This window comes from Aspergillus thermomutatus (assembly GCF_002237265.1).
Source record: "Aspergillus thermomutatus strain HMR AF 39 chromosome Unknown NODE_14, whole genome shotgun sequence".
NCBI classification, from domain to species: domain Eukaryota; kingdom Fungi; phylum Ascomycota; class Eurotiomycetes; order Eurotiales; family Aspergillaceae; genus Aspergillus; species Aspergillus thermomutatus.
In genome coordinates, this window is record NW_020798062.1 from 184949 (window position 1) to 203870 (window position 18922).

Here is an 18922-nt window from a genome sequence, read left to right on the forward strand (position 1 = left end):
TGGTAATACTCCGTGGAAAGACAGAAGAGAATGAATGACATGCGATAAGATGGAAGCAGAGGGAAAGGGGAGTTGTGAAGGAAGAGGAGAGAGGAGTAGATACTCCGTAGGTACTCGATAGATAGTAGACACTAGTCAAGAGTAGTACTAGTAGTATCTACCGTACTATTTACTACGAAGAACAGAGCGCTGTACCTGAGTGTCTAAACCATCATGAGCCTAGTAAATACTGAATAGTATTTCTAGTGCGGAGTTTGTCGTGGAACAATTAACAAAAATACGTGGCTCGAGGGGGGAAATGACGCGAGGCTAGTCCATTCTAGGACTAGCCAGGGGTCTCCCACTTCCACCTCCTCCGACCGCTTTCCCCTTTTGAGCGTAGTCCCAGGCCTAAGGCCCCAAGGCGCTTCCCATGTTCTTCCAGGCCAACTTCTCGGCCCGTCTGGCTGATTTCTGGCATTCTCTTTGGTGCGATGGACCCAGATGGTGCAATGAAAGTATGAAACCACCAGGGAAAAAGAACCGAGCGGGCATAAGTGCGATGGTGGTTTAAAAACCATGTGGCGAGCACGGATGAAAAGATAGCGAGATGACGAGAATTCATCTATCTCGTACATTAGACTGACAAACGTCTTCTGATAACATTCCTTAGTAGTAGTTATGAGCCAGTCAACATTAATAGTACCCAGGCAAGGATTGCTAGTTTGCTACGGAGTACCAGTGGCAGTGACGGTGTCCAGTCCTCCGTATTCTCTGGATTACATACTCGATCCCCACGTTGGCTGGGATATGAGAAGGACCTCGCTGCTTCAGCGCCCTAGTAGTGTCTTTCTTAAAATCTAAGACACTGGCTCTGTACAATTTGAATAGTGGCAAAATCACTCTAGCGAATTTTTTTTCAAGATCTCAGTCTTGATGAAGCTCGTCCGCAATAGGGTTGGTTGCATTGTCTTTCACATGATGTTCTAATACACTGTTTGTTCGGAGAAAAGGCAAGCTCGATCAACAGTTTTATACCCTCGTCTAATTTAAACAATCATACTCCGTATACGCTGTAGATACAGTCATATCAATCCAGAATTATCTATGTACATTGGTTGACCCGATCAACAAGAATAATGAAGGTCAGAAAGCTATTTTATTATTGTTGCGCTTTTGGCCCGGGCGCCATATCCCTCTCCTTCGGCTCCACATCGTCACGCTCAGCCTCCCGTTCAAACTCGAGATCTTGTGCCAGAGACATTTCTTGGGCTGCACAATCCATTGTTAGCTCCAGTTTAATCCGTTGCCTCATATTCTTGTGGAGAATACTCACCATTCCACAGCTCGGCATAGATGCCGTTGAGATCCAACAATTCACGGTGGGATCCCGTTTCTGCCACACGTCCATCCTTGAGAACGAGGATCTGGTCGCTGTCATAGATAGTTCGCAGTCGGTGCGCCACGAACACACTGGTGCGCTTCTTCTCTTTCAGAATGCTGTTGATGTTTTGCAACAGTGCCTGTTCCGTGTACGTGTCGAGGGCGGAGGTCTGTATTCTTTCAGTCAACTATTTCATTATTCAGAACCAAGCTTGGGTCCACGCATATCATACCGCTTCGTCAAAGAACAATAGCTCCGGATCCTTCAGAATCAGGCGAGAGATGGCTAATCGTTGCTTCTCACCCCCGGAGATCATCATACCTCTTTCTCCCACCGCAGTCTGATACCCTTCGGGCAATTTCTGGATCAATTCATCAATGTGTGCTCGTTGCGCAGCCTTGTGCACTTCCTCATCGGTTGCATCAATTCTTCCATAACGGATATTATGGGCAATGGTGTCATTAAACAATGGCGTATCCTGCGGCACGACTCCAATCGCTTTGCGCAAGCTCTCAAGAGATACATCACGCACATCTTGATCATCAATCAAGATTCGGCCCTCCTGGACATCATAGAATCGAAATAGGAGTCTGAGGATAGTGGACTTGCCGCATCCACTTGGGCCCACAATAGCAAACTTCTGTCCTGCAGGAATTGTAAAGCTAGCGTTCTTGAGGATAGCACGGTCGGGGTGATAGCCGAAGGTAACGTTTTCAAACCTGATCTCGCCTCCTTTGTGGAGCTGGAGCGGTTTGGCGTCAGGCTTCTCCTCGATGTTGACGTTGACCTTTTGCAGGTTGAACAGCGTCTCCATATCTAACAAAGACTGACGAAGTTCACGATACACTGATCCGAGGAAATTAAGTGGCACTGAAAGCTGAAAGACGAGCTGATTGACCATAACCAAGTCGCCAACCGTCAAGTTTCCGTTGGCGACTCCGTTAGCGGCAAGATACATCATTGCGGCCAGCGCGCTCGAGAAAATCATATTTTGGCCGGAATTCAGAAAAGCAAGAGACGTCGTCACTTTGATGGAGGCATCCTCATAAGCCTTGAGCGCCTTATCGTAGCGCGCCACCTGATACTTTTCATTATTGAAGTACTTGACAGCTTCGTAGTTGATCAGAGAATCGACAGCCACCGTCGCTCCACGGTTATCAGCCGCATTAGCCTGCTTCCGAAATTTGGTTCGCCAGGCAGTAGTTGTGATTGTGAAGGCAGTGTATGCGACCATCGTTGCTGCTGTGATCGCAGCAAATTGGAATCCGTATTGGTATGTCTAGCACTTCTTAGTCGCCGGGTGGTTCTGACTATGATCAATTTCTGCGACTTACCAGGATACCGCAAACGAGTGAGATTTCCAGAGCGGTAGGTACCACATGGAAAACCATGGACGTCAGCAAGAAGCTGATACCTTTCGTTCCACGATCAATTGCCCTTGTTAATCCCCCAGTCTGGCGGCTGAGATGAAAGTTGAGATCCAACCGCAGCAGATGCTCAAAGACATTCCGCGCAACCCTGCGAATGGCTTTCTGAGCCACGCTTGCGAAGACAGCGTTGCGAAGCTCTTGAAATAGGGTAGCCCCGATTCGGGTAGCTCCATCTAAGAAGCGTTTTGTTAGACATTATTGTAGTTACCCGCCAAGCAGCTATCGCTTACAAGCAATAATCATTGAACCGGCCACAGTGTATGCTGTTCCGCCGACAGTCGCAAAGTCGATATTCATCGAATCAACGATGTTTTTGAAATAGAAGGGGACTTCCACGTTCAAGATCTAAGCACCCTTTGTGAGCCGTCACTTGATCATTTTGTTCTTCAATAACCTCTTACCTTTGCTCCAACCAGCAATGACAGCGCAGTTCCGACACGAAGCTTGGTCCCCCAGTCATCCTGCATTATACAAAATCAATACCAATGTATTTCCAGAACATGAAGGCCTCACGAGGCCTTACCTTTGGCCAGAGATACTTGGCCATTTCCTTGATGATAGCCCAGTCTGCCTTCCTTTGTTCCTTGTTCGCAACCGTCGTCTCGCTGAGGAGGTCTTTCTTCGTGGTCGTCGCATTTCGTGAATCTTTCGGTGTGTTCGCACTGGCGGATGCCGGGGTAGATATGGGCTTCGTGGTCTTCAGTTTCGATGCAGGATCTTTAGGTACCTCCTTCCTCGACGGCCCGTTGGCTGAGGTAAATGCTTTAAATTGTATCCCGTAGCACGCGGTGGCCCACGGCGCTGTGCGCGGAACTGCGAGACCACCGCGGGCAAAGCGCCTGGGGAGACGCAGGCATGGTGATCGAGCTGCTCTGGGCAGCATGAGTAGATCCTATCTGACGACGATCTTCACTTCGATGTATTGTCGAGAGATCATCATAGACGTGTGTTCTTGGGTGTAAATCGCTGGCTGGCCATGCAAACCGCCGGGTTCGGAGGTTGAGCTCGGCGGGGACAATCTGCGGTTGCTCGTGAGGTATTCCCGAATTCAGTTACCCTCTCCGCATGAGATGCTACTTTGCTAGATCTAAATCAACAACTTTTGGGGGAATCAAGGGAAATGATAACAAAGAGAAGGAGATCTTGACGCCATTGAAAAGCACGTAATGGCCGAGATAGCATCAAGATGCATTGCTCTGTCGCAATCGCCAATTTGCTTTCTTCCGGTAATTACACATGAACGCTGGTAATACTCTGTACAGACAGCGCAATTTCTCCGCACTGTGTTTTCGATTTCATAAAATGCTTGTGATCACTCTGCTTGATTGAGTTGAAATCTGCTGATAAGAGAAGGATAAACATCTATTTTCCGCCGTAGGATCTCAAATCCATAATGGAAATAAGAAGGTGAGTGCAGGTTTATCACGCAGCAGGGATCTGTTTTGCACGCATGTCATGATGTATGTGACATCACAGGACGGCATTAGAGGAGATGGTTTCACATTTTGAGCACACAGCAGTATCTCCTATCACTTAATTCGTTGGCAGAAGCAATTGACAGCTGCTCAGTGTATCATCAAGCTTGTAGATATCTACTTAAAGAATCCCCTGCGATATTGGTTTTACGCTCATACTCCGTACTCCGTAGAAGAGCAATCTCCAAGGCGGTGTTGAGTTTCAGCCAAACGCTTTACCCAATTGGGAATCTTGAAATCCGGGCAATCGAGGAGCGTCACTCACGGCCGGGCCCATAGAGTGACCCTCGCTTTTCTGCAGTACATCCTGAAAATTTGCTGCAGGTGCAAGGATGCGTCAACCCTTAAGAGGAGGTGTTCGGACTCTATCCTCCATCCGAGCCGGCCTTCCGCGGGTGCGACAGGATGTTGCATCGCTTCCCCGGTGGCAGACAAGATGCGTCCAGATCCGCGCGGCGCCTTCAGAGCGACCAGGCGCAGTTAATAGGGATCAGCTCGCCATTGTCGACACACCAAGCTTAGCAGAATCAGCAGGTATGTTCTTACAGAGATGATAGCGCCGTTTCCCAGCGTCTTGAGCGCAGACACCCTCGCCAACAGTGTTTGAAACAGATGCGCGATTCGATGTCATTGGCGCACCCTACTCTTTGCTCTCAGTTTCGCTTTCCGCCTCACAGAATCTTTACACTCGACGGGGGACACTGGTGGGATTAAGTGGGAAAGCAGACAATGTATGGAGAAGACGATAGTTTCCACGCTTCGCTGAGGTCCCCCTGCTGACTGCTCTCGGCTTGATTTGCAGGTGGTTTCGACATTAAGCGTTCTTGAGCCTTTCCGAAGAGCCGCCGTCGGCATACCATTTCTCTACCAGAAGGTCTGAGCCTATAAGACACCATGCGCGAGCGAGTCATTACTGAAATCGGCTAGGTATCGTCGGCGAGTCCAGTAACGGCGTTGGTCTCCGTTCGATCCCCCGTCACCTCTTTCACGGTTGTCCGCCTCGATGGCTCCGTGGATTGGATGATTGCTCAACGACGAGCATTGCTTGCCTGGACCGGTCGCTCTCTCACTGTCCGGCCAACGATCAACACAAACCTGGTCCGCTAACCCGATATACCTATACGGGAAGACTGCGCTAACTTGAGCAGAGCTTGGCTCACTGGGGTAGCTCAGAGGTGACCGGGCGAGGGCTACTGGCCCTGGTTGGCACGGGTCAATTATACTCGGTCGAGTTGAAGGCTGGAGAACAGTACATTGTACATCCCAGGTATGCCTGTCTCTCCTCTTTTGACGTCGGTGCATGTACCTCTAACATATAGTAGTAATGTGGTAGCATACACCATGACCTCCAACCCACCACGCCCATACCGTTTCAAATCGACAACACTGAACTTCCAGGTTCCAGGGCTCAAGAGCCTGCCGAATTTCTTCCAGAACTCCAAGTTCATTCGGGACATGTCAGACTCAAACACATGGAAGACAACAATGAGAATACTGCACAAGCTTCGCACATGGTCGCGAATGACCATCTGGGGAGACAGAGTATGAGCCCACCTGCAATCGTCTTCGCACCATGAACTAACCGTACATGTGATCAGCTTTTCCTCCAATTCGACGGCCCTACAAAGATCCTCTTGCAAACCCGTGGACCCCGTATCAATGATATCATGTCTGCCCGTGAAATCAACGAGATTGCGGATACGCCAAGAGGATTGACCTTCGACCCTACAAAATCTATTGAACAACCACGGGTAGCTGGAGAGGAATTTAAAAACGTCGCTGAGGAGGCTGTCAATGCAGGTCCTGGGCCGTCGCGGACAATCGAGGATCTAGAAAATGAGATGAAAGGGATAAGCCAGAGTATCGCGACGCTCACAAAGGAGGGGAAAGTCATCATTGAAAAGATTGATCGGAAGAACTAAGATGCAGTTTTTAAATGCATAAATCCAACAGCGACTCACTTAGGGATCTTCCATTTTCCTGGTTCATTGTACTATAGAATAAGATACTTTATCTTCGTCGATCCTCACGAGCTTTCTCTCCCTTTGAATGGAGGGCTTTTGAGCCATTTTGCTATTGTGCCATATGCCTGCTCGAGCGGATCATTCTCAAGTCAAAAGGATCAGCAGTCCCAGAACAGAATGCAACAAGGATTGGCCTAATTGATCGTGCAAAGGTATGTAGGTAGTGTTCCGAGCCCGTTCGAGTCCAAGGTCCTTTTCATTTTTCTATTGTCTTTAGATCCCTTATAATTCGCAAGCTCCAGCTTTAGTAGGGAAATGGCATGCAACCCATTCGATAGGTTATCACACAACCCTCGATATTGACATTCTAACAACTAAGATACCGCCACCTATAGCCATGCTACCCTGGCTAGTTGCGTACTCATGGCTTGAAGCTTTGATTGCTATTCCTTTGCCTCGTAATTATTGTACCATGAGTTGTCAACAACCTGCTTGCCCACAAGTGGATGTTTGATCAGGGTATTACACAGAAAGAGTATGTTTGATGCATATTATTTCATATATGACGCGGATTGCTGATATGCTTTGACGTCTCGACTAAGCGAGGCAGGTGCCTCATATCTGTATTCCAAAGCTGCGGAAAGGATCCTCCGTGCGGAGGCACCACCCTCCATCGTATTCCGCGCTTCATCAAGGACCAGAGCCTGGCCTGCAATCGAGCCCTTGAGTCCATGATCAATTCATGGCTAAGGGTGGCTTTTTGCAACCCTCTGCCACACTTTGATGCGGATGCTGTGGAAGATATTTGGCGAATGAGGGTTTATCAGACGATAAATACCGTTCTCTAATCCTCCTGAGAGTAGGCCACAAGAATCAGCCGGAACAGATAACCTCATTTGGCAGCTGTCCTCGCCTTGGTCGTAAAGGATAGCGAAGTGTGCCGGGTAAAACTGATTCCCCGTCAACATCTGGGATCTCTTTACTTGGACTTTGGGTTCTGGTACGCTTTGAGCGCCTTGGCTGGCAGCTTTCAAAAAGATCGTCATCACTGTAATGTTCTAGGCTCTCTTCCGGCTCTTCGTAATTTTCGTCAGATTCGGCAGCTTGACGCTTTGTGCCTGCCCGTGCTGGCTGTTTCTTGATCGACAAGATGCTTCCGAGTCCGGCTTTTTGCGCTGAGGTCGCAGGGCCAGTGAGCTCGGTGATCTGCTGCTCGCGCTGCCTGCTGTGGGTGCGCTCTTTCAGAGTGGCAATCTTGGTAGCGAGTTTCTCGTTCTTTGGAAAGAAAGGGAGCGCCAGCTGATACATTTTCAGAGCCGAAAAGTCTTCCCCTCGCGCCTGATGCTGCTTGCCCATGAGTAGGTACGAAAGTCCTTCGGCTCTGGCGTCCTCTGTGCCTTCGATCCGCTGCTCCAGTATTTCCAGACGTTTCTGCAGTTGTTCGTTCATCTCGCGAACTTGACTCTGCTTCGATTGCTCACTAACAGCCCTCGCGGCAAGGATCTCCTCGACCTTCTTTTCGACCATTTCCTCAATCATTGATGTGGAGATGTCTTCCTGCCGCTTGCTCGGCAGGGATGTTTGCGCGATCCGAGTAGTCTTCGATGTTCGGATCGGGTGTGCTTCGGGGAGATCAGAGCTCAATGAAGACCTCTTCGGCCCATCAGCTTTTTTGAATTGCGCCGAATTCCTAGAATGAGACTTGTCCGAGTACACGTGGAATGCTTTCACCGGCTTGCTGTCACCAGGTTTCAATGTATCTTTGTTAGTTGGTACAGTCAATTTGACATTAACAGAGGCCGTCAATGGCCGAAGAGGCTGCCGCTGAGCATTTGTTGCTGAGGCTCGTGCCACGACTCTCGGTGGTCCTTTAAACATAGGCTCATTTTCCACTTCGCGAACTTCGATCTTCTTGGTGCGGTTTGCGAAATTTAGGGAGCTGAGGGTATCTAAGTGGTAAGACTTGATTGGCGCGAGATTGAGGATCATGACGGTAAAGCCATTGTTCTGGCCCAAAGACAATATCCTCGTCATTTTCGACTCTCGATATGGAATTCGTTGATGTTTCTTGCTGATTGCTTCTACGCATTGCGCGAGAACGAAAAGACTTTTGTTGATACTGGCCGATTCAACCATGCGTTCCTTGTCGTTGTCCGTCCGGCGGTTATCCTCTGACCCAGCAAGATCAATAGCAGATGCAGTGCTGGTGCGAACCTTGTCACCGGAGCTGATGGTCACTTTCACACAGAGAATGGCGTGCGATCGGGACGAATGGGCATTTAACTAAAAACAAAGTTAGCCTCGCCTCACGCATCCAAATTTTCGAAGCCATGTCTATTGACCTTTGTCGCAGATGTGGATCTGTTGATATTTGCATGGTCGTACAGGCTCTCGAATTCTTTCAGGCTGGTGCACGGTTTTTCCGTCAAGCCTACGACTACAGTCTTCCCGCCATTGTCCCGAAGAGGCAGCCCTGCTAGTGTCCTCTTCTCTGGGGGTTCGAACAGATCGAAGACTTTGTCATTGTAGATCTCATAGTAGCTCAAGGCAACTTTGACAGTTGTTTCTCCTTCGCTGTCCTTCTCAATCTTCCGGCTGCGTCTGTATATGCTACTCAGAAGACGCGGAATAACACCTCTCTCAGCTAGGCTTTTACCGCCTCGCATAGTATGCGTTTTCCCCGTTCCGGTGACCCCATATGCAAATATCGTGACATCGAAGCCGTTGAAGAGGTGCTTGACCGTGGGAGCAACTGAAGGAATAACGTCAGTATACCATGGCCGTCGAATCAGGGAAATTCATAACGAACCCTCTGCATCATAAAGCTCTTGTTGTGAGGCATCTTCATCATAAACGGCATTAAACTGAAAAGAATATTCCTCATTTTCGTTCTTGGGATTGGGGATTCTGACAATCGTATCCCGGTCCCTCAGTTTTGCAACCGTCGAATTACCCCGGGAGCTCTTTTGGTCGCCCTTTGGCGGTAAAATATGATTTGAAGTGCCAGTGCGAAGAATGACATCTTGCTCACGCTCCGCTTTCAGAAGTGGCCTAACACGGGCCACAACCCGAACACTCATATTATCTGTTAGGTGATTGTTCTATCGAGCCTTCTCGTCCGAAGATGTGGTTCCCGCGCGATTGAAAGTGCCGTATGACAGGTATTATTCTGTTGATCGAGATCTGAGTTAATAGTTCGACCGTGTTTGTTCATCCAATTCAGAATAAAACAGATGTGACCTCCAGGGTTCTTAGGTTTCGCATAGCAATGAGGCGCTCGAATCACTCTGCGAACGGATGCACAATCGAGGTAGGTAGAATAGAACTCAAGCCGGGAGCAAGGTGAAGGATACGTTGCACTCGATAAATCAGAGGCATAAACCACAAACAAAAGCCAATGAACCACAATTAGAACGAGAAAGAGACGAGTGCTTAGCAAAATACTCTTAGCGAAGTACGCTTGCTTCACTGCAAATATAGACACAACAAGCAGCTTTGAATTGAGTTGCTGTCAAAGAGGTTACTTACTCGGCTGTGCCCTTGGGAGATAGGCAGGGATGTGTTCACTTGGTGCGATGCTTAGCGCTTAGGCGCTGTTGGCACGGCAACCTCGCACGCATTTCTACACTGTACCAAGTGTGAGAGCTAATATGGGGGAACATCCATGTCAGTTTGATTTGCAGTTAGATGGTCAATTAGTATCTAATTGTTGAATCAGGATATTATTATGTCTTTTACAAGTGGTCTTTGATTCAATCTGAAGCAAACATTAGCACACTTAACGATTACCTATTGCTTATAGATCTTACTGGAGAATCCAGGCATACCTCTGTCTCCTAACCTTCATACAGGACTGAGCAGCTGCTTGGTCATATCTCATTTGGCCTTTGTGTAAGCGCTACGACACAGCGCTGCATCAGCAATTGATGGTGAAATCTTGAACCTCTCAAGTATGGCCGTGAAATCAGTCCTGGTGGAAGAATATATAATCCCCATGCGTGCAAGCATCAAGCACATACACTGTAATGAAAGTTGAGACCTATGGGAACCAAATACCTACATGAATACCACCATGCTTGAATGCGATTTCTGTTCTTTAGGTGCCTCTTTTACCTGCCGCGATGCCAGCTTCATCCACGTTCCATTACTTCCTGAGATATTCCCTAGCAATGTTCTCCCTATGAGATCATCGCTAGTACCCCGGACACTCATTGGTTATGTCAACAACCCAGCGATGTCGGACAGATTTCCGAGGTATAATAGAATTATAAATATTTCTGCTACTTCAGCTCTCGAACCAAGAGCATCCCACCCGACAATTATATCTGAAGCAGGTGTTTGTGAATCACTGGGGGAGCTGGAGTGTATTAGTTGATTGTGAACTTCGGTTAGACTTGCGGGGCCTGATTGGTTCAAGGGGAACAGCAGCCGCAAAGGCCACCGTACACCATCCATTTCGAAGGAACCTCCATTATCTACCTCCAGCTATTCCAAACTCTGCCAAAACACGTCGACTGCATTCGTGTGCGGCATCTGCCTATGATACCTTGGATTCCTATTTCATGTTTGTCTGAAGCGTGTCCCTGCTTGTTGGTACGCAGATTGCCCCGATTCTTTGATCAACTCCCCGCCCCTCGTTCGAGACGAGTGCTGACTAGTAAGATAGTGAAGCTGTGATAAGTTGCGCGACCATTGAAAATCACTTAGCCGACGTGCCTCGGAATTCGCGCGAATTGAACAACGTAATAATACTCATACACAAGAAAGTCACGCATCGTCCTTCATGGCATCACCACAAGGGGGCTATCCTCCCCAGGAAGGGTACGGTCAACCTGCCGGTTACGGGTCTCCCACTCAGCAACAAGCGGGCATGGCCGCGGGAGCTCCTCCCCAAGGTCATGCAGGTGGCAAGAAGAAGCGAGCATATGCCGGAGAAGCCTTTGAATTTGGATCTGGTGCCAATGCTGCTCTTGGGGGACAGCTACCCGCTGGTGGCAGCTACGGGGCATATCCCCCTCAGCCGCAGGCTGCGGGATATCAACAACCTGTATATGGCGCGGACCCAAGTCAGATGAATACCGCAGCGCCGGGGTATACTGCCCCTGCTACTTCGGGAATCGCACAGATGACCCAGCAATTCGGAGCGATGGGTGTGACCGATCCACATCTCATGCCACCGCAGCCTCCCCAGGCCGCCGTGGCCCCCCCGGCTCCGCGCCCCGTTCCCCTCAACCAGCTCTATCCTACGGACCTTCTCACTCAACCTTTCAATGTCGCAGAGCTTGATTATCCTCCCCCACCGATCGTCCTCCCGCCAGGTGTACGTCACTTGCATGATCCAACCCAACCCAGGAAGTGAAATTGCTGACAACCTCGTTTTTCTAGACCAGCGTTTACCCATCTCCTACAGCGAATTGCCCTCCAAAATATGTCCGATCGACCTTGAATGCCGTGCCGACAACGCACTCTCTCCTCAAAAAATCTAAGTTGCCCTTTGCCCTTGTCATTCAGCCGTATGCCGCTCTACATGATGCGGAAGACCCGATTCCTGTCATTCCAGACCAGGTCATCTCGCGCTGTCGACGCTGTCGGTCCTACATCAACCCATTTGTGACCTTTCTGGACCATGGCCATCGCTGGCGCTGCAATATGTGCAACCTGACAAATGATGTGCCCCAGGCGTTCGATTGGGATGCTGCCCTGCAGAAGCCTGCGGACCGCTCCCTGCGACCTGATCTCAACCACGCGGTAGTCGAATTCGTTGCTCCCCAAGAGTACATGGTTCGTCCTCCTCAGCCGCTCGTTTATCTTTTCCTGATCGACGTGAGTTATGCGTCCGTTACAAATGGTCTTCTGGCGACTAGCGCAAGGTGTATCAAGGAAAGCCTCGACAGGATCCCCAATGCCGACCGTCGGACTCGGCTGGGTTTCATCGCGGTCGACTCTAGCCTTCATTACTTCAGCATTCCCAGAGACGGTTCGGAGAACTCTGATCCAAGAATGCTTGTTATCAGCGATCTGGATGAGCCTTTCCTCCCTATTCCGGGCGACCTCCTGGTGACTCTGAGTGAATGCCGCGAGAACATTGAGACCTTCCTCGACAAATTACAGGAAATGTTCCAAACCACCCAGAATAATGGTTGTGCCATGGGATCGGCTCTGCGGGCTGGGTACAAGTTGATTGCTCCGGTAGGAGGAAAGATAACCGTGTTGAGCTCGTCCTTGCCCAACGTTGGACATGGCTCCCTGACTATGAGAGAGGATAAGAAAGTCCTCGGCACGAGTAAAGAGAGCAGTCTTCTACAGACGGCGAACAGCTTCTACAAGAGCTTCGCTGTCGAGTGCTCTAAGGCACAGGTCTCGGTGGACATGTTCCTGTTCTCTTCCCAATACCAGGATGTGGCATCCCTCAGCAACCTGCCGAGATATACTGGTGGACAAACATACTTCTATCCCGGATGGAATGCAGCACGGGGAGAGGACGCGATCAAATTCGCTCGTGAATTCTCCGATTACTTGTCTTCAGAGATTGGGCTTGAAGCCGTCCTCCGTGTCCGTGCTACAACTGGTTTGCGTATGAATACCTTCTACGGCAACTTCTTCAACCGCAGCTCCGACTTGTGCGCCTTTCCCGCATTCCCTCGTGACCAAGCGTACGTTGTTGAGGTTGCTATTGATGAGACCGTCACCAAGCCTGTTGTTTGCTTGCAGACTGCTGTCCTCCACACTACATGCAATGGGGAGAGAAGGATTCGAGTGTTGACCCTCGCTCTTCCCACAACGCAGAACCTTGCCGATGTATTCGCATCGGCAGACCAACAAGCCATTGCGACTTACTTCAGCCACAAAGCTGTCGAGCGGGTTCTTGGAAGTGGACTGGAACCTGCCCGTGAAGCCTTACAAGCCAAGGCTGTGGAACTTCTGTCGACATATCGGAAGGAGCTTGCTGGTGGAAGCGTGAGCGGAGGCGGCCTACAATTCCCTGCCAACTTGAGAGGTCTTCCTGTTCTTTTCCTGGCGATGATCAAGAACGTGAGTTTTTCACCTCCCTCTTGTTCTCTGGACCAACCTGTCACATCCTGGGTGAACGTGCCGGCTGACATTGTTTCATAGCTCGGTCTTCGCAAATCCGCACAAATACCCACTGATATGCGATCTGCAGCGCTGTGCTTGCTGTCAACGCTCCCTCTCCCTCTTCTCATTCAATACATCTATCCGAAGATGTATTCCCTACATGACATGCCTGACAATGCAGGATTGCCAGATGAGCAGACGGGCGAGATCGTTCTCCCTCCTCCAATCAACCTGTCCTCGGAACGCATCGTACCATATGGTCTTTACCTGATTGATGACGGACAGACACAGTTCCTTTGGGTCGGGCGTGACGCAGTGCCTCAGCTCGTCCTTGATGTCTTCGGTCTGCCTGACAAGTCGCAACTTCGGGTGGGTAAGCAGAACCTCCCGGAGCTTGACAACGACTTCAATCAACGAGTGCGGGCGGTCATTGAGAAAAGCCGGGACCACCGGTCAAAGGGTGTTGGCAGCATCGTGGTGCCTCACCTGTATGTGGTCAAGGAAGATGGAGAGCCAGGTCTTCGTTTGTGGGCCCAGACGATGCTCGTGGAAGACAGGGCCGACCAGAGCGTCAGCCTGGCGCAATGGATGGGATCTCTGCGAGAAAAGGTTTGAGAAAGCCCCAATTTCTTTTGAGGTCTTCCCCATTCCACTTCGACACAGTCGCTGTTCAAGGTCATCCAGACTGACGCGCTTGAACACGCCTACAGGTTGTTCAGTAATGATAATCTTTACAAAGTCTGATAATTTTTATGGCAAATACATCAACAATTCCAGTGGCCATGTCATTTTATTTTCAATCGAGCGGCACCGGAGCCTTGACTTATCATTTGGACTAGATTCTTGGTCTCTTTGCTGTACCATTATTTCAATACGCAATCTGAGGGTCACTTTTGGTGCGATGAGAACAACTTCCTTTCCTACAAATTACCATATGTCCATACAGAAATCAGATCTAGTAGACCATGTCTTCTCTATCCTTGCTTTCCCTCTTCCTGTCTAGTCATCTTTTGCCTTTAGCAACTGAGCATGTGACCTAATTTACTAGTGGTTGAATCTCTATGGGTGTGTAATCCGTAAGTAGGTAGGTTCGCTGGAACATAGATATGCCCCTAATGCTGCAGTCCTTTGGTGCTCATCACCGGGGCTTGTGTCTCATCGCACACCACCTGCATTGGTCCTGGCGTCTGTGACTCTGTGTGGCCGCTTATGCACGGTAGACTTTTGGTCACAGCTTAGCATTGCCAACACTGGGCAGTGAGCAGAGTTGACTGGTAGACACCTATCCATCATCTGGTGATTGTGACGACCATACTCGACAGTAGCGTCAAGTTCAGAGTCTGACCTGTCATCGTACAGCCTCCTCGTCTGGCCAACATCCGGTGGGAAGAAGATGGTGGGTGTAAGCTGCTATTAAGAAACTGAAAGGAACGGCCTGTACGGAGTACTCCGCGTGTGGTGGGACCATCGTGTGGTGTCCATCCGTACGAGATGCGACTTTGGCGCTGTGGCGGCTAAATGTTTGGGCTTCGTGTTGGTTAGCCATCTACCTACTTGTTAGTTTGTTTGAAGGAGGCTAGTGTCATTGCGATGGTTGGATTGAAACACTGGTTGAGACGTAGTTGATCGAGACGGGATTCTGATACATCGCAAGTGGATCGTGGCCAGTAACCTGCCTCACTGTTCTACTCCTCCTATCCTTCGTTTTTGTAACTGCTACCTTTGAGTAACGTGTTTGTTGACGTTGGTTGACACGATGATTGAAGTCTGAGTGTTTGAATGTTCTATCAATGACAGGCTGAGAAGTGACACCTCGTTTCCTTTTGTCGTTACAAATCAAAAGGCGCTTCTCTTCTCTATTCGTAAAAGGAAGACCTCAAGTCAAGGCTTCTTCGTCGCAAGTCCTGTGTCTCGCGCGATAGTAGTCAGTAATAGACACAAGAGTAGTACAGAATTGCTATTTGCTACCACTCGAGATAGACAAATATAGCCTCTTTAATTGTATGACGAATAAACAGTTCTTGATGAGTTCACCGTCCTGTCCCCGTATTCAGCTTCATCACCTTATTTTCTGCTGCAAAGGCTCTCTCTCAATATCAACAACAGATTGAAAGTCCCAGCGGCTCGTATTCTCTCGACGAAGGCGAATCCTCAATGATCATCCTCGTAGGAAAACATAATTCTATATCTATACATCCACAGCGGCCCCTCTCTGTGTGATCCAAGGTTCCGTTCCGACCAACACCCAGACTTCTCGTGTGCCTGTCTTACTCTTCACCCCCATAAACTCTGGTTGCTTTCCCATTGGCAACAACAATAATAAGAAGGATAATCAACAATAAGTGAAAAGTTTCTATTCAGCCCCTTCTCATATCATACTTCAACAAGCTGTTGTTGACTTCTTGAAGGATTAAAGGTAACTATCAATATAATCGGTCTGCCAACTGTGGAATTGAATCTCCATATCGATAAGTCACTACTACTATCATACTACTGCCGATCATCAGCGACAATATTGGGCTCCTGTAAACAACTCTCGACATCCCTCCTCCATCTACCTACTATCTACTGCTTCCATCTATGCATTCGTGACACATACTCGACTTTCTCTTCGGAAATCTCTCGGTAAGTGTTATTTTCTTCTGTTCCTTTGCTTGTTCTTGACCAAAAGCTGCCCCACCCCACTTTGGCCGTTCCGGTCCCTGTTATTATTGCTTTCTCCAGCCCCTCCGCATCACCATAATCGACCTTCCTTCTCCTCCTCTGTTTTCCGTGGTCCGCCGTTTGTCCTACTGCCAGTCTTAACGACATATACACTATTATTGTTCTGCTGCAAGCTATCCGATAAACTCAAAGCTGGCAGTCGGAGCCGCAAACGAGGATAGCAGCTAAGTTCATTCAGGGGAACAACAGATAGCCATTATCAGTTACTCGTGGAGTATCGACTCTTGGAACTCACAGAAGCTAAAGCTTGAGTTTCGGTATGGAATTTTGATCGTGTTCAGACTTCTTGATCTCAATCTTCTTGAGAAAGTCTCTGACAGCTCCGTTATTGAAGCTTATTTCATCTCTCAAAGACTCAAAGACTGACTTGACGTCGACTAGAACCTCGACCCATTCATCCGAAGCGCTTTGTGGCTACATCTCAAAGTCGTGAACCGGATCGCTTGAATTCGACTCCTTATACCCTCGGGAAGCCAACGTACTTGTTTGATCCACCTTTTCGAATTCATATTACTTCGCTGCTGTATCCTCATTCATCCTAACACGGATTGTACCCCGCTTCTAGCCTTCGACAGATTACAAGCAACTTTTGGCAATTCGAGCGCAACCGAGGCTTTGAGAATTGGCTACGATTAAGTCAAGAATTATCATCTAAAGCTACGATCATTAAAGTTTAGACGAATGTAAGCGCTGACTTTCACTATCTGTTTCCGAGCCACTGGGGGGGTCGTCTGGTTGCATGCCAAACAGTACTTGATAGACCTCAAGCAGAACTGTGCCGATTTCTGTTCTGAGGTTCTTGAGCAATTTTAACAATGATGGACTGTGTGGTGGTGACCTTGAGCATGATCCGCTTTGATAATCCAAGAGCTCTTGACTAACCTTCTTTGATTCTGGAAGTCAGCAACCATGGTGCAGCAGCCTCCTCAAGGAGGGTCAAGAAAGATCTCCTTCAACGTCTCTGAGCAATACGAAATTCAAGATGTCATCGGAGAGGGTGCTTACGGTGTCGTTTGGTGAGTGATATCTATTCTCAATAGCAACAATCAGGCTTCAATGCTGACTTGTTCCAGCTCGGCGATCCACAAACCCTCTGGTCAGAAAGTCGCCATTAAGAAGATTACCCCCTTCGATCACTCCATGTTCTGCTTGCGGACTTTGCGTGAAATGAAGTTGCTGCGCTACTTTAACCACGAGAACATCATTTCGATCTTGGATATCCAGAGACCTCGCAACTATGAGAGCTTCAATGAGGTTTACCTGATTCAGGTACATTCTTCAATCGCACATACTCACGTCCAGACATCGAAAGACTGATCACTTGGACAGGAGTTGATGGAAACCGATATGCATCGAGTCATCCGTACCCAGGATCTCTCTGATGACCACTGCCAATACTTCATCTACCAAACGCTCCGTGCACTCAAAGCCATGCACTCAGCTAACGTGCTTCACCGTGACTTGAAGCCATCGAATTTGCTACTCAACGCCAACTGCGACCTGAAAGTCTGCGACTTTGGCTTGGCTCGGTCGGCCGCCTCGACCGATGACAACTCAGGTTTCATGACAGAATACGTTGCGACTCGGTGGTACCGTGCGCCGGAGATTATGCTGACATTCAAGGAGTATACCAAAGCCATTGACGTCTGGAGTGTTGGCTGCATCTTGGCCGAGATGCTGAGCGGGAAGCCCCTGTTCCCTGGGAAAGACTGTAAGTCGCTGTTCTTTTCAAGTTTTTCACATTGAAGCGTTCCAACACTGACTGAGCAGACCATCACCAATTGACCCTCATTCTGGACGTTCTCGGAACACCGACCATGGAAGACTACTATGGCATAAAATCGCGTCGGGCACGAGAGTACATCCGCTCTCTTCCCTTTAAGAAGAAAATCCCCTTCAAGGCACTATTTCCCAAGAGCAATGAATTAGCATTGGATCTTTTGGAAAAACTCTTGGCTTTCAACCCCGCGAAACGTATCACGGTCGAAGATGCTCTACGCCATCCTTATCTGGAGCCGTACCATGATCCCGACGATGAGCCCACGGCTCCCCCTATCCCGGAGGGCTTCTTTGATTTTGACAAGAACAAGGATGCTCTCAGCAAGGAGCAATTAAAAGGTCAGTTGTCTGTTTATCCATTTGCCTTAAGTAAAGACCGCTAATAAATGATCCGCAGCCCTGATCTACGAGGAAATCATGCGGTAGAGAGACAGTAGTGTCTCGCACAGTACTCTCAGACTGTATCCGGCCTAATTGCAACTATCCAACAGACCTTGAAGGCAGGATGAAAGTCAACCATTCTCACTCGCTGATACAGGAATGTGTTAAGCTCCTGCACATATTGTCATGATCACATAGTAAGAAGGCTTAGGCGACAATGCTCACGCATTTCACGTATCTCGACTCACAACATCATTCTACTTCCACGACTTGTCGCATCGTTGAAGGTCTTTCCATAATACCCAATTCCGCCTTGGTCCTTCTGTTTTACTGAATAGGAGACAACGCCGGCCGTATGCTTTTGTTGTTGTGAGCAAATTTCCATGTTGGCGTTCAGCTAGTTGTCTGTCAATCTAGAACGTAAATACCAAATTTCTTGTATCTTGCGTCGGGTTTGTTGGTCGAAATTCCATCCAGATGGGCAATGCCGTCTTTCCGTTCAGTCTGATCTTACAGTGGGATGCAAAAAGTATTCGACCACCTTACCTTACCGCCTACTATTAGCTAAACCTAATTAGGAAGGAGATTGATTCCATTCTAATATTTCGTATACCAACCATCTGCCTCGATAACTGCCTTCACCCGGTTAGGCATGGTCCTTGATAGCTTTTGAAGAATAGTAGTATCTATAGCTTGCCATGCCTCCTTAGCTGCAAGGATAAGTAATTGACG

The 18922-nt window shown here is 48.7% G+C and overlaps 5 protein-coding genes across 5 annotated transcripts; 3 read left to right on the forward strand and 2 right to left on the reverse strand.

The window, feature by feature from the left end:
• Window positions 1–1141: 1141 nt before the first annotated feature.
• Window positions 1142–3676, reverse strand: atm1 (ATP-binding cassette Fe/S cluster precursor transporter ATM1; the record flags this gene model as incomplete). The annotated part of the gene is made up of 7 exons (XM_026763058.1): window positions 1142–1251; window positions 1316–1532; window positions 1596–2642; window positions 2698–2966; window positions 3024–3138; window positions 3195–3254; window positions 3317–3676. The coding sequence occupies 7 exons, from the start codon at window positions 3674–3676 to the stop codon at window positions 1142–1144; spliced, it is 2178 nt and encodes a 725-aa protein (XP_026618035.1).
• A 924-nt stretch (window positions 3677–4600) lies between these two features.
• On the forward strand, window positions 4601–6190 carry AIM24 (AIM24 family protein; the record flags this gene model as incomplete). Its single annotated transcript, XM_026763081.1, has 7 exons — window positions 4601–4802; window positions 4869–4999; window positions 5071–5142; window positions 5196–5366; window positions 5417–5535; window positions 5591–5810; window positions 5867–6190. 7 exons carry the CDS (start codon window positions 4601–4603, stop codon window positions 6188–6190), a joined length of 1239 nt encoding a protein of 412 aa, XP_026618036.1.
• Window positions 6191–7105: 915 nt separating this feature from the next.
• CDV56_109476 (kinesin family protein) lies at window positions 7106–9312 on the reverse strand (the record flags this gene model as incomplete). Its single annotated transcript, XM_026763095.1, has 3 exons — window positions 7106–8515; window positions 8575–8984; window positions 9042–9312. The coding sequence occupies 3 exons, from the start codon at window positions 9310–9312 to the stop codon at window positions 7106–7108; spliced, it is 2091 nt and encodes a 696-aa protein (XP_026618037.1).
• Window positions 9313–11015: 1703 nt separating this feature from the next.
• On the forward strand, window positions 11016–13921 carry SEC24 (COPII subunit SEC24; the record flags this gene model as incomplete). Its single annotated transcript, XM_026763115.1, has 3 exons — window positions 11016–11552; window positions 11618–13264; window positions 13346–13921. 3 exons carry the CDS (start codon window positions 11016–11018, stop codon window positions 13919–13921), a joined length of 2760 nt encoding a protein of 919 aa, XP_026618038.1.
• Window positions 13922–16939: 3018 nt separating this feature from the next.
• CDV56_109526 (mitogen-activated protein kinase) lies at window positions 16940–18235 on the forward strand (the record flags this gene model as incomplete). Its single annotated transcript, XM_026763145.1, has 5 exons — window positions 16940–17046; window positions 17104–17299; window positions 17360–17741; window positions 17801–18148; window positions 18207–18235. The coding sequence occupies 5 exons, from the start codon at window positions 16940–16942 to the stop codon at window positions 18233–18235; spliced, it is 1062 nt and encodes a 353-aa protein (XP_026618039.1).
• Window positions 18236–18922: the final 687 nt, after the last annotated feature.